Here is a 15,102-nt window from a genome sequence, read left to right as displayed (position 1 = left end):
CGTAAATGCTTTTCTAGTGAGATCAGTCAATCATAACTTTCATCTCTAAAGCGGAAACGTGAAAAGTGAAAATTTTTCATATGTATATCTACATACATATATTCATAAAAATTTTCATTTTTTTAGTTAGGGAAAAAGTTACGTGATTGACTCTTAAGCTGGCAATCATGTAACTCTAAAGTGAAAACACGAAAAAAATTGAAAAATTTTTCTATTATCTTTATGATAAAAATTTCCTCTTTTTATGTTTCCATCTTCATATTGTTATGCTGATGCAAATGGTGAAAAGTGATATCTCAGATCTTTAATACCACAATTTTAAAGCTCCTGTGTGCTTGTTGTATTTGTCGTTATTTTGCATAACACAGAACGCATAATGCGTAAGAGGCTTTCTACAATAAGCCATTAATAATAAATCAGAAGTCAAAAGCTAAAAATTGACCAATCATAATCGAGTATTCTTCTCATATTCAATTGTAATTGATCAATTTCTAGCTTCTGACTTTTGATTGATTCTTAACGGATTTTCTACAATAAGTTATTATCCAAGCTTTAAGTGTTAAACTGTAAAAAATTGACCAATCATAGTCAATTATTCTTTTCACATTTGACTGTGATTGGTCAATTTCTTACGATTACTTAAGACTTGAAGCTTTAATGTCTTATTGTAGAAAGCCTATAATGGCATATATTATAAAAATTCTTTTAGAAAACGAACCAATCAAAGTCCTTCATTTCTTTTCCTTTCCATGAAATAAAAGATTTTTTACTGATTGATTTTCTCACGCTTTATGCTTTATGCGTAATGCAAAGATCTGTGCTCCTTAAAGGCTTTCTACAATAAGTCATTATCCAAGTTTTAAGTCTGAAGCTTAAGTAATTGATCAATCGTAATCGATGTGAGAAAAATAATCGATTATGATTGATCAATTTCTTATGGCTTATTGTAGAAAGCCTATTACGAATCGAAGAAAGGAGGGAGAATCGACGTTTTCTCGACGCGGTTGCCGCTGCGATGCTCACCTGTTTGCTGTCGGCGCCGCTGTTCAGCGGTGAGCTTTGGCTGATCGAATCGGCGGCGCCAGCGGCAAAATTAGCCGGAGCAATCTCGATGTTCGAACTTTGCTCTGCGGCGATGACGGCGACGGCGGCAACGGCGACGTTATTATTGTCGTCGTTATTATTGTTGCTGTTGCTGCTACCGGACGTCGATACGGCGTTGACGGTCTCTATATCGATAACTACATCGGCAGCAGCGGCGGCAGCGACGGCAGCGACGGCGGCGTCGGCGGCACGGTCGCTTTCAGCGATTTTGTCAGGAGCTACCGGTTCCTGACGATGTTCCGGCCCTGGGGCCATCTTGATCGAGATTGACAGCGCGGTGTCCGCCGTGCTCATGGCTCCCTCGTCATCTCTCTCCTCTTTTCTCTTTATCCTTCAAGGGTCATGAAGCCGCGAAAGGACTGTTCGCGTACCGATCAACGATCCGTACCGCATTGAAGACGCTGCGTTCGGAAATACAATGGCCAAAGAAGACGCTGTATTCTCGCGGTTAGACGAGCGCGAAGCACGCTTAGACGACGACGTCGAGGTCGAATTCAAGGATTGTTTCACCAATGCAGACTTACGCAGATCGCTAAAGCTTTCTAATAGTTTAATCGAATTTATTTTATTCAGTTTTCCTTCTTTTTGTACCTTTTTGAATAGAGACAACCGCGACTTAGAAAAGAATCAGCTAATCCAAGTGTTGACCGAAATAAGGATTAGCTGTCAATTTTTGGATTCAGTTGGAAAGAGGCATAATCCTCTAAAAAATATTCAGACTAGAAAAGAACGAGAGAGAGAAAGAGAGAGAGAGAGAGAGAGAGAGAGAGAGAAAGAGAGAGAAAGAGAGAGGTCCTTGAACGGGAAACAAACGAAATCCAGAAAGGAATTTGGATCGAAGATGATTTCCGGGAGGCTACTCCGGGATTTAACACGCGCGCACGATTCCTCGGTGCAACGCGGTGCGGAGTTTCCGCGAAATCCTCGCACTCGATTCCGCACACGCGCGCGCACCTGACGGAGAAAGATGGCCCCGGTGAGTTCCTCGCGGCGATTGATCCTCCTGGAGAATCCAACTACGAGATTCCTCGCGGAGTCTCGTATCGCATTTTTCGTCCAGGAGACTGAATGACACTCCGATTCGCGCAGCTCCGTCGATAGATGCGCCCGACGTCGAGGACGCGTCGTTTGACGGCCGACCTCGCGCGAATTTGAGGTTAGCCCCGAGTCGAGCGAGCTGTCAACTGGCGCGGCGACACAGCTGTCCGTCGCAACGTCATCGATCGCATACGGCGAGCTGGCGAAACGGTGTTTGGCGATTTTTTTTCCTTCCTCGTTGAAGCCGAAGGTGAACGCGAGAAAGGAAAATTCTTACATCACTCAGAATCAGCGATTCCTTTGCGAAGCGTCCGTTCGGGAGACAACTTACGTAAACGCGACACCACTCTGGCGGTCACATGTCAAATTTGAACGATCGACGCGTCGCCAACGGGTGGATTCGACCGCGTGCCGTTTCTCGCCTCCTCCTCCTCCTCCTCTTCCTCCTCTTCTTGTTCACCACCTCCTCGTCCTCCACACTCTTTTTCTTCTGGCAACGTCGAGCGACGAGGGGGTCCAGCTTCTCAAAAGTATAGATTTTCTGAGAACGGTCGGGGCCCATTCGGTGTTGCTGCCGCTCTCGTCGGCGTTTCCTCTCGAAAGTAGAAAGCCCGGTTGGACAGTACCATTTCTAAATACAACGTCGACGACGACGACGGTGATGGTGACGGTGACGATGACAATGACAGTGACGGCGCGTCGTCGCGCGAACACGAAGACCCGGCGAAGCTTCTCGAACGACGAGGAGAGTCGTGGATAGGCGCGACGTCGTCGAGGAATGGCGATACAGCGCGACACGGAGAACCGTCCAATTTTGGCGTTACGACGCGGCGATGTTGATAATCGCCGCCGCGGCGAGCACTCATCGATTCAAAATGGCCGCCGCCGCTGCGCAGGGGCAACGCGAATACACGCACGCACCACGCACGCGTTTCGCTCCGTCCGTCCGCGCGTACATACGTGCGCGACGGAACGGCGTGAGAAAGAGTCCATTCGCAGGAAGGATGTCTCGTGGAGAAAATGCTTACGCACACCAGGCGCGTCTCTACGACGCTCCCTGGCGCGCACGTCCCACACACACACACACACGCAACGCAAGTGCGTACACACTAGTACACACGCGCGAATCTCAATCCTCGCGCGCGTCACGGAGCCTATTTCCTTCGGCCACGCGTACCGAGAGGTCCAAGAGGTCCAAGAGGTCCAAGAGGTCCAAGAGGCTCGGCGAGGATGGCGAGGGAATTCGTCATCGCCGCCCGGCGTGCGACGTCGCGATTCGTCAGCGCGACATGACGGACGGTCTCACTGCGCGGATATTGTCGGCATAGTAGATACCGTTAGCTCGCTCTCTTTTTCTCTTTCTCGGTACGATGGATCGCAGACGGGATCGTCGCGCGGATCGAGGAAGAAACAGATGAAGGGAGAATACACGGGTAGAGTCGATTTAATTCCGTGCGGAGCGACGGTGCGCCAACTGGTCACGTCAACTGGGTCTCCCCGAGATCGGGCGCCGGGTTATCGATCGCGCGACATTGCCTTTTTTCTGGGGGGGGGGGGGGAGGGAAGCGACTGGCTTCTCCGCGATGCTTCGAGCGAGACGCGAAACGGAGGATTGGCTTCGAATCGAATAACGAGGATGATGACGACGCGCGCGGTAACCACGACGAATGTTTGTCAATGAGATTCACGGCCGTTGCAGAACTACGATCGCAGAGCTACGATTTTATGAACCGTGAGAAACGCACGATGACGCGCGGAACCGATTCGAGGGCGAGACAGTCCACCCTGAGGGAGCTTACGGACACCCTCCGCCGAGCGACGCCGTCCGCACGCGCGCGAACGATTATCACCGGGGGAAGCCGAGGGCGGACCGTCGCTTTACAATGGACTTTACACTTTCCCGTCGCGACACTATACATGCGAAATCCCCGCTTTTGCGCAGAGGAACGACGGCGGACCAGCCGCTCTGGCCTCCGAAAACGTCGTCTGACGTGCAGCCGCGTGTCCGCTTCACGCAGCGCCCTGGGTGCTACTTAATACCTCGTTTTTTCGTTTTTACCAAAGAAACTTTACAAGGAAATGGAACCGACGAATTTAATTTCTTATTCTTTCTTTGTCTATTTTTTCCACACTTTTAAAAATTTCATGAAACTTAATATACTTTTAAGTTACGCAATTTGAAATTAATTTCATGACATTACATGAAATTTAATGTATTGCATTTTTCATAAATTTAATGTACACATTTATTACATTTAAGTAACTATACATTGTAATTTAATTTTCAGTTAAATCATTCTTAATTTCATTCAATCACGAGTTTTATTTATACGTAAAGGAAGCATTTTCTAACAATGCAATGTTCAACTTTAACTTCGATTTAAATCTAAATCTTCATATTTTTCTTGTTCTAAGAATTAGAAAAAATTAAGAGGAAATTGAACTAAGATTAAAGGAGAGTAATCTACATTGGTAAAAACTGACATTAAAGGCAGATCTACTAATTATCATTTTATAAGAATTTTCTAAAAATTAGAAAAAGACATTAATTAAACGATATTAAAGTAATTACATTGAATTGGTAGAAATAGACATTAATAAGAACTATATAGAACAGTTTAAAAAATTTAAAGATTTAATACAGTATAATATTGAATTCCGATGTAATCAATGATTAACTTGCAGAATTGTTTCGGCAAAATTACTATTTATTTAATTCGTCATTCTTTGATCTCTTTCCATGTCAAATAATAAGAAATTATATTAATTATCATTATATTTATATATTCTATATTTTATTAATTTTCAACTAATTAATTAAAACTTGATGTTATAAAAATATTTATATACTCATATCATTAAAATACTTAATATGAATTTAATCATTTTGTCGAATCACTCCAAGTATAGAAAATCCAAAGCAATGATATGACTTGCATTTTTCAAATATTAAAGTTTTTTATATAACTATAATGTATAACTATAATGTATAACCCTTTAAAGTGGAATAAGTATACGTTTGATATAAATTTGATAAAAATAAGAAGATAAATCGATATCATTAAATTACTTGATAACTTAATCATTTTGTCGAAGTATCATCATTCGAAGTATAGAGAATGCAGGGCAATGATGAATTTTTTCAAATATTAAAGATCTGTTTTTTATAGATCTGAACCATAATGTATATAACATACTCTTTTTAAAATAAAATAGGTTTGATATACAATTATACATTTGGCAAAAGCAAGGAGGTAAATTCTAGTTCACAATGAGGCAATAAAAAACAAACCTCAAGTCGAATACAGGCAAAAGTGCGCGTGGCGCGTGCAAGGTTAGTCACGGCCATGGACTTTTGATGACCGGTGCAGTACGCGTCACCGCAGGTCGATACATCTCGAAGTCGCACGAATACGATACCGCTTGATGCCGACACTTTGTTCCCGTTGCTGTCGGCTGCTAGCAGTGCCAGCTGCATCCGGACGACGCGACGTAACGCTCGCGATACGGAGACAGAGAGAGGAAAATCGTCCGTGCATTCACGATCTATCACGGTCCGAGTGAAGTGTCTGCAGATACGCGAGTCGACATCGAGATAATCCCTGACACGAGCCGGCAGTTCTAGATAAGAGTCATTATCTCGTAGATAGATATTCCTGTGAGGAGAGTCTACGCTGGAGTACGCCGAAATGACCAAGTCAGAGAATATCTTTCTCTTTGTGCCAAATATCATCGGTAAATACCTAATCTCGAGATATTTTCCTTGTGAGATAACACACTGACGATACTGCGTGTGGAACCATTTTTATATTTATAATACGCAGTAAGACTGGGCAGGTATCGATGCCCGCCAAGATTTAATTGAATGAGACTCAGGTAGCTGGAAAATCGGATTTTCCTTCGACGAATCGTTCCGTGTAATTCCAAGTAATTCAGTTGATGAGACGATCGTATAAGACTACAAATCATGTGGCCGTTCGACGTTTTTAAGGTTGCCTTTATTGATTGAGTCAACGCCGCTATTGTTTTATATAACATTTATATCGGCCAATCAATAATAAATTTTCCTTGTAATTCTTTCAAAGCAATTTCTATTTTCAGCATCTAGAAGCATAAATTTTGAATTATTTTCCAATTGATTATAATGATAAAACAGTAATTAGTCATGTTTATGTGCCAAACATGATAACAGCAGAAAATATAATTATGCATTTCAACAGGTATCGGCAGAGTGATTCTGGCATTGATTTCCTTCTACTTTATGTCCACCAACTACGTCATTGCATCATGGTGTTACGTGGTTAGCTCGTTGCTGGACGCGGTAGACGGCCATGCGGCCAGGTATTACAATCAGAGCACCAAGTTTGGTGCGATCTTGGATCAGCTGACGGATAGAATCGGCACGATGTGTCTCATGGCTACGTTGTGCCAATTCTACGAACCCTATACCTTCTGGTTTCGAGTGAGCATGGCTATCGACATATCCTGCCACTGGATATATTTGCACACGTAAGAAATAACGTATAATACATTTAGATTGTAATACATCAGTCTTGTCCAAGGTTTGTAATTCTAGACATTGGCTTGACATACATCAGCATTCACGCTTTTTATCTTCTTTTTTATCCTTATTTAAAAAAAAAAGAAGTTAACAGGTATGAATACTGATAGGTTAAGCCATTGTACAAAATTACAAATCTTAAACAGCACTCATAGGCATAGGTATAGACTGTGCATTGATCTTATCTTCTGTGCTTTGTTGGAAACAATTGAACATATCTCTCTTCAACTATCAGCTCTCTTCAGACATTTTCTATTGCTGAGAACTAGTGTACACTTTTTAAAGTGAGATAAGTTTGTTTGATATTTGAAAGCGAGAAAGAGAATTGTAGTAGTTTAGTGCAAGAATAAAGAACAAATCCTTTAACTTGATACTTTAAAGAAAAGTGATATGCCTTCAAGCTAGTATTCCTATTATCGGAACTCTTCTTCAAATTATTTCATTCTTTTAATAGTGACAATATATCATAGAAATGCAGTTTGTTCTTATTACGCCTGAGATAGCACATATATATAATAATGTATGCGACGTAAACTAGTAAAGGAATGTAATAATTGCCTTATCAAAATACATCAGGACTCTTCTGCAAGGAAAAACCAGTCACAAATTTGTCGATATGTCCGAGAATCCGATCATGAGACTGTACTACACAAATCGCATGGTACTATTCTTCATGTGCGCTGGCAACGAAGCATTCTACGCTGGTCTGTACCTCCTGCATTTTACCCCAGGACCAATTTGTAAGTAATATTGCAATACCATATTTCTTTCTCAAATGTGAGAACGTATAATAACGTTTTATCTTACAGTTGCCGGTATGAGTCTGTACAATTTAATCGTGCACTTGACCTTCCCGATAGCACTTGTCAAAGCCGCTATCTCTCTATTACATGGATACGTGGCGTGCATCAATCTCAGCATCATTGACGTGAAAGAACGCCAGGAGCGGCTTAAAATGAATTAAGAATCTCTCGCTCTCTCAACGCATTATTTGCTAGTCAAGTTGAATGTGATCTACGATCTTCCTATTCTATAAATTGATACACGCATGTTTATATACTTCCATATATATATTTTTAAGAAGCAGAAAGAACGTGTTTAAAAATGCGTGGTCAAAAGATGTCTCTATTTAACTTATAGATCTATCTTGTAAACTCAAATGAATGTCGTTATCGCTTATATTGTCCCAGATATAATATACGGTAAAAAGCTTAATGATAACAACACTCGTCAAAAGTTACAGAATAGGCCTATTAGTTGATGTAGGAAATATTCTTTAAAAATAATCTGAAGAAAATGGCCAAACTCTCTTAGGATATATGTGAAATGTATACTTTTACGAAAAAGGAGAGGAATTTATTTTTAAAGCACTAATAGTGACAAAGACCAAAATATTTCGTTACTAATATGGCATAGTTTCATAGGCTGCGTTCAGCAGAAAAATAGTTTTACAACTGCTGTAAAATTTTTTAATATGATTGATCTTGCCTTTAGTTCCTCATTATAAATGCATAAACCAATCGTTAAAGAATTTTATAATTATCAAACTGGTTTTTCTGCTAAACGCAATCATGTTTTTATAATCTGCTAAAGAGCAAGGCCATAAGCCATAAAGCCTTAAACCAAGAAATTGATTAATCATAATTGAATATGAGAAAAATAATCGACTGTGATTGGTCAATTTCTTACGGCTTTTCAACTTAGGGTCTCTTAAAATAAGATTGTGAACCTAGACACAGTCTTTTGTAGCATATCGTTTATAGCATTTATTATACACTAGAAGAGTAAGTTATTGATGTTCTTTCAAGATTTCGGATATGTAGAAATTACAGATTTCTATGCATCAATATTCCTTATATTTTTTTATATTTTTCCAGTAGACAGTTTAGAGGATAACATATTCTTTGTGTAACACATTCTTTCATATAGGAAAAATGATTTCGATGTATCGCAATATGTTGAATAAAACATGATTTTAACATGATTTTCTTTGCTTAAGTTTATTGCACTGAATTTTATAAATATCAAAATCAGTATATATAGGAGAACCTGTAATTGTATGAACATTATGCATACATCAGTTCTGTTCAATTTACAACATATGGTAAACAAAAATAAAATATTGAAAAAAAAAACACTATAAGCATAGTAGCATCTTTTCAACTAAATATAAATATAATTGTTTGTAAAATACAAACTCAGAATAAAAGATATATTATTAATGCATCAAACGTGATAAGAGAAAAATATTCTCCATTTGTAAAGCACTGTAAAAGAAAGAATAAGGGATCGTGTGGAATATGTTACAAGGAGTAGTTGGCATATTTCGTATCATTGCTCGTTCCGTATTGGGAGAGCCTGGCGACGATGTCACCGCGAGGACAATGACGCGTATGATTATACCGTAATTGAGGCATCTGCCCATAAAAACAACGTTAATTATAAAACGTGACGGATAGTTTCATAGGCGCGCGATACGTTTAACGAGCCGCATGTCCACGTATGGCACGAGGAGAAATGAGCTGGAGAGCAAAGGAAATTCGACCGCAATGACACAGCGGATGACTCCGGACAAGAAGGTGGAAACGAATGTACTAACCTCAAACTCCTCGCTCCCCCGACGTGATCAGTCATAATTTCGGCGCCATATTATCACTTCAAACACTCGCGCATATCAAGGAAATTTAGCCAACCTTTGTCAGAGCACCTTCTTCTTATCGCCGGGACCATGAAGGGCGATCGTCGTGACGTACAACCCGCGGGAACACAGCGGAGGATGTCGGTCAACGAACGTCAGGAGTTTCGAACGCGACACGCGTAGCAAAGTACAATATTTATAAAAACAGACGAGGATCCAAAGTACCGGCGCTCGTCGAGACGGCGCGATTCGGCAGCGAGACGGTAGCGCCACCATCGCCGCCGTTGGCCAGCTACCATTGCGCCGGTCGATGTCCCTTCGCGACCATTCAAATCTGCGGATAACCGCCGCTTCCTGTCACCGAACGTTTCTAATCGACGTGATAAAGCGTGCCGAACGCGCCCATCGTGATTACTTCGTTATGCTTCGTCACGCGATCTCGACGTCTCTCGCGACAAATACGTTAAAAAAAACTAATTACTCTCCCGTCTAATAAAATCTCACGTCGAGTTCTCGAATGACGAGCGAATCGAAAATAAGAAACTTCTATATTTTTCTCTTTTTCTTCTTTCTCTCTTTTTACAAAAAAAACTTTAAATTTTAAACCGATTGAATTTGAGGTTGAGCAAAATTCAACTCTGCTCTCCATGTTTCCCCTTAGTCTCGTAATACAACGACAAGCTGTTCGCTAAGATTCAAATCTGCTCTTGAAGGATATACCAACTTTAGGTTTCCTTGGGTGTCGACAACTTTGACTTGTTGAACCGTCAAGTTGTTATACTTGTTATTTGTATCTTTCGGTTCTAAGGAATCGACAAGACCCGAGATTATCAATTCCTTCAGAAATTGATCCAACACATTCCTGGGAAAAGAGTACAGATATTAGAAAGTTAATCTCTTTTTTAGGCGTTTAATTTGTAGTTAGACTTAACCTGTTTCATCTAATACTGGTTAAATATTAGCTCAATATTGACTTAATATTGATCCAAAATATTTCCAATTTAGCAAAGCTATAAAATAAATCAATAAAATACTACTAGGGTAGATTAATTTTAATCTTAATTCAAGTAACTCTGTCTTTTTCTGGTACTACGAATTAAAAAAAATAAAGAGTAAATTGAACTGAAATTAACCTACATCGTTAGAAATGAGTATATAACTGGTTGATATCTTAGCTTATAACTTATTACCTATTACGTATATTTTGGAATTTACAGTTAAAAGGATTGAGATATATCATTTAATATTACATATACATTAAAATCTCACCTGCAAATTGTGTATGATATAGCACTAGTTACTTCCACAAGCATCTCTTGGGTAGCTACAGACATTTTCGTTATGTCACTGTTTGTGATGGGTGGAAATGAAATAACCTGCTGCGATTGGTCCAACAGACATGGAAATAAAGGTTTGCCTTCCAGCAGATATAAATACTTGTGTATTCCAGAATACACATTTCGTTTCTTCTCTTTACGTAGAGCCTCAGCTTCCATCTGCAACTTCTGGAACAGATCCGCGCCTGTGTATATCTTGTTGTACATTAGAGGCTTTATTTTCAATTCTGTAGGCACCTCCGCCGTATATGTGAGATCTCCTACAAGTAACAAAGTATGTTTTAATAAAATATTAATGCACAAATAATACTCTTATTAAATACTCGATATCTACCAGGTACAATGAGTTTCAAATCATGAGTCGCTATTGTAGCTGCATTCCTTTTCTCGCATATTCCATCGTGTAATCTTGTTTGCAGCTGAATAAATTTTTTGAAATTTTCCTCTGTGAAGCTTATATTTTTCACGATACACGCAGCTATATAAGGCCTGATACTTTTTACATGTTCTGTAATTTTTATCACTGGTGTGTCGTCCAATATTTTCAAGACTTTTAATTTATGCGTCAAATTATCGATTACATTTTCATTTTCAGAGACTTTCTGACCCCTCTTTCCTTTCTTCGATGTATTATTTTCTGTCGTGGACAATTCACTTCTTGGACAGTGCGACTTGACGTAATCCAGTATTTGCTTCATAGAGCATTGATTAATTAATTTTGTTAGCCTCCTATCTGACAATTTATTCTCTTGCAGATACACCTCCTTCAGTTTACTACAATCTGCTAATTCACTTGGTACAACTGCGTGTTACACAATTATGTATTATTTATCTTTGAATGTTTAATGATACTTAAAACTATTTAAGGACGTAATTCAACAAGGAACATACATATGGTATGGAAATAAAATTGTATTACCAGAAATTGAGTTATCCGCTATATTTAAGATCTTCAATCCCTGCAGTTGGCTTATAGTAATTGGAATTTCCGTTATATAATTGCCATTAACGTGAATCTCGGACAAATGTATGAGTTCTGTATGACAAACGTCGGGAAAGGCCTTAAGCTGATTGTTTGATAGATCTAGGATGCTTAATTTCGTGCACAAAGTTAGCGACGGTATGTCTCGTAGACAATTCGAGGCAAGATTGATTGTGCTTAAATAGGGATGATCACCGAGTTCCCTCGGGAGAGAGGTCAACTTGTTCCTCGAGCAATCGAGCACCTTCAACTTGACCAGTTTAACTATCGCACACGGTAAAGTGACGATCTCATTCGAGTGCAGCACCAAGGTCGTAAGATTTACCAGCTTCTCGATTTCATCCGGCACTTCCTGGAGACATGTATACGTTATACTGAGATAATTCAAATTGTGAAGGTTAAACAAGTTCTTATCCAGGCCGTGCGTGTTTTTGATCAGTTGGGACACCGACGTGCCCGATAGCACCAACTCGTGCCTGTTTTTCTCGGCCGCTTGTTTCACGGCCTCCCATGTCATTGTGACGATTCCTCTTGTTCACAATTTTATTCACTTTCGTACAATCGCGATGTAAACAGACAAGGAACGTTTCGAGGTTATTTAAATCTTGTAGATAGGTTGGCTCATGATGTAATGCGAGTTGATTTGCATCATCGGTCGGCTAAACTCGACTGAACTTAATCGATTAATCGAATCTCGTTCAAATTCAAACCTCGATTGTTCCTTCAATTTTTTCAAATGTACAAATTCGAAGAATTCTGGCTGTCTAATGTCCATTTCTTATATTCAATGGGTGCGTTCGAGGAGACGTTTTTCGCGCTATTTATCACAACAGCTACAAGCTATTCGCGGAGCTACAAATAGCGCTAACAAACATGATCTTGACGTCATTAATGGTAGTGTGTTACATCACAATGTAACACACTACCATGATATTATCAACGTTAGGCTGCGTTCCACTTAACGCTCACAACGCTCGTGGAATCATTTCACCCTCATCGTTTATCAAATGTTAAACAAGGACAAACAATGGTTGCGAGCATTGCGAGCAAAATTAAATGGAACGCAGCCCTATATTTCTCCCAAGGTAGTCTATTGGTAACGTTTGCAAGCTCTGTGAACAGTACTGTGTTATTATACGCGATCGAATGTTATTTCAAGATCGTTAACCAGATTATAAACTTTCCCTGAACCATAAGTTCATAAGTTCTCTGTATACTCAAAAATTCAGATCGCGTTATTCACTGCAAGTACCGTCCTCTACAGCACAAAGTTGCACAAAAGTTGCAGCAACATTGCAGAGATTTTGCAACGATATTGCTAAATTCTGTGCTAAGGTAGAAGGTATACGTAACGTGAATTTTAAATTTTCTCGTAGTGAATATAATAAAGTAGTAGAATATAATAAAATGCAATTTCAATTGTAATATCTATGATGACTTGTCGTTAAGCAAAAATCACTATTAACAAGGTATCTCCAATCTTTTACACATTTGATGAAATCAAATATGCAAATTAAATTCAACAGACACTTCGAAAAATTAAAGATGATACTTACAATAAGCAAGAATACATTTATTCCAACCTGGCAGCATCATAGAGATTGCATTCTGTCTTCTGTTATTCACTACGAGAAAATTTATGTTACGTATATCCAACGCGAAACTCTAAAAATTTAAATTATTAGAGAAAACAGTTTGATAGGTGATTGAGAATCCTCTACATTAATCTCGATGAATGTTAAACCTACCAACGCTACGTTAGAATCGTTTGGAGTTTGTTAATGCTATCACGTTATTAGCTCCACGTTTACATTTATGGCGCAAATAGTAGGGAGTAAGTTTGCAGTAACGTGAATCCTGATACGATGAAGTCATGTTATCCTTTTCTTAATTCGTTGTTAAGAAGAAGATAAGTGTTCTTTGTATCTGGATTCAACGTTATTGCAAAAACTTCCTCTTGTCTCCTAGAACGCAACCAATGTAACTTTAAATCTTAGTTTAATTTACTTTTTATCTTCGTCTAATTCTAAGAATTAAAAAAATACATAAAATAATAAATTAAACCGAAATTAAATTAGATAATTTACATTGATAGAAATGGGCATAAATTATCTAATTAATTTATCAGGTAATACTATTTTATTAACATTGATGGATTCATTAATTTCTTTATTATTTACACGTGGGGAGAGAAATTCAATTTCATGACAATTTTGATCTGAGTTAATTAGTGATTAATTTAGCAATTAATTAACTATTAATTATTAATCAAATAATATGTACTACTTTGTTAACGTGAGTAGAATTAAACTTTTATTATTTAATAATACATAAAAAAAGAGATTACGATGAATTATACAGTTTAATGAATTATATAATTTAAAATTTTTATAAGTATTTTGCAAATATTTTTTAACAAATATCTTATTGAACACTAATCACATAAAAGAAGTTCAAGATTGTATAAAAATATATTTTAATATATATTAATATTAATTAGAATAATTAATTAGAATACTAGAATAATTAATTAATTAGAATACTAAATTTATTTATATAATTTTGATTTAATTTTTGTCGTGTAGATTTGTTTATACAATTTTAGTTTTATATTTTTGTCTTTCTCTCTCTAAATGTAATAAAAAACGCCAACCCCAAAAATACAGACCTGTATGTAAATGGTGTGCACGGACGGGATTGATTTATTTTCTTTTTAACCAAAAATTATCGTGTTGCTTGTATAATAGAAAGGGGGACCTAAATTCTAACATTTAGCTCTAGTACGCCATTTCAAACAGGTTTTAGATAACGCGCAACAGAATTTTCGTAATGCGGCTTTTAGCCTCTTGCTATCTGTACGCTAGTTAAACATTGCGATATTCATAGGTTCGCAATTGGTTGCTACCATTTGTAATCACTCGAATGATTATAAAAAGCGACAGTTTTGCCTACTATTCTTTGAGTGTGGAAAAACCCAACGGTGTCAACGTCTCTTTTCGCTGTATCCTATACAAAAATTTTGCGAATGTTAGAAATCCCTTTTTTTTGAATCTCTAATCAAAATCTAATCGGATTTCTTAAAAAATTCTTGGGTTCTAGTTAAAAAAATTTATGAAGACTCATATCTGAGCATGCATGTATTTGAAATACTTTTATATAGAAAACAGTATTTGTAAGATCAATTGTATTTCGTATTTTATAAGAGTATTAAAAGTTTGTAAAAGTATTTTGTATTTTGAATTTTAAATTGACAATCAATCTTATTTGAATTATAAAATACAAAAACTTTCGATTTTAAACACAAAATATGTAATATTTTTATGTGTTCCGCTAAAATACAAAATACAAAATATATTTGCACTGCAAATACTGTGTTTTAAATAAAACTATTTCAAATATAGGCTCTGTCCTGTGAAAATTGAGAAATAGAATGTTTTATAAA

General features: G+C 38.1%; 3 protein-coding genes across 3 annotated transcripts in view; 1 reads left to right on the top strand and 2 right to left on the bottom strand.

The window, feature by feature from the left end:
* The window catches only part of LOC105625271 (actin cytoskeleton-regulatory complex protein PAN1), a 19,299-nt gene extending 17,901 nt beyond the window's left edge, over positions 1–1,398 (bottom strand). The window contains 1 exon segment of the mRNA XM_012206613.1: positions 1,024–1,398. Within this exon segment, the coding sequence (XP_012062003.1) occupies positions 1,024–1,398 (375 nt within the window).
* A 4,433-nt stretch (positions 1,399–5,831) lies between these two features.
* Positions 5,832–7,667, top strand: LOC105625261 (CDP-diacylglycerol--inositol 3-phosphatidyltransferase). The gene is made up of 4 exons (XM_012206603.1): positions 5,832–5,877; positions 6,363–6,651; positions 7,280–7,443; positions 7,513–7,667. Exons 1-4 carry the CDS (start codon positions 5,832–5,834, stop codon positions 7,665–7,667), a joined length of 654 nt encoding a protein of 217 aa, XP_012061993.1.
* A 2,331-nt stretch (positions 7,668–9,998) lies between these two features.
* On the bottom strand, positions 9,999–12,177 carry LOC105625249 (leucine-rich repeat-containing protein 47-like). Its single transcript, XM_012206594.1, has 4 exons — positions 11,598–12,177; positions 11,013–11,480; positions 10,611–10,938; positions 9,999–10,203 (listed from the first exon to the last, which is right to left on the bottom strand). Exons 1-4 carry the CDS (start codon positions 12,175–12,177, stop codon positions 9,999–10,001), a joined length of 1,581 nt encoding a protein of 526 aa, XP_012061984.1.
* Positions 12,178–15,102: the final 2,925 nt, after the last annotated feature.

This window comes from Atta cephalotes (assembly GCF_000143395.1).
Source record: "Atta cephalotes unplaced genomic scaffold scaffold00003, whole genome shotgun sequence".
Taxonomy (NCBI): Eukaryota; Metazoa; Arthropoda; class Insecta; order Hymenoptera; family Formicidae; genus Atta; species Atta cephalotes.
The sequence above is the reverse complement of the archived record's forward strand: the minus strand, read 5'-3'. Positions and strand labels throughout refer to the sequence as shown.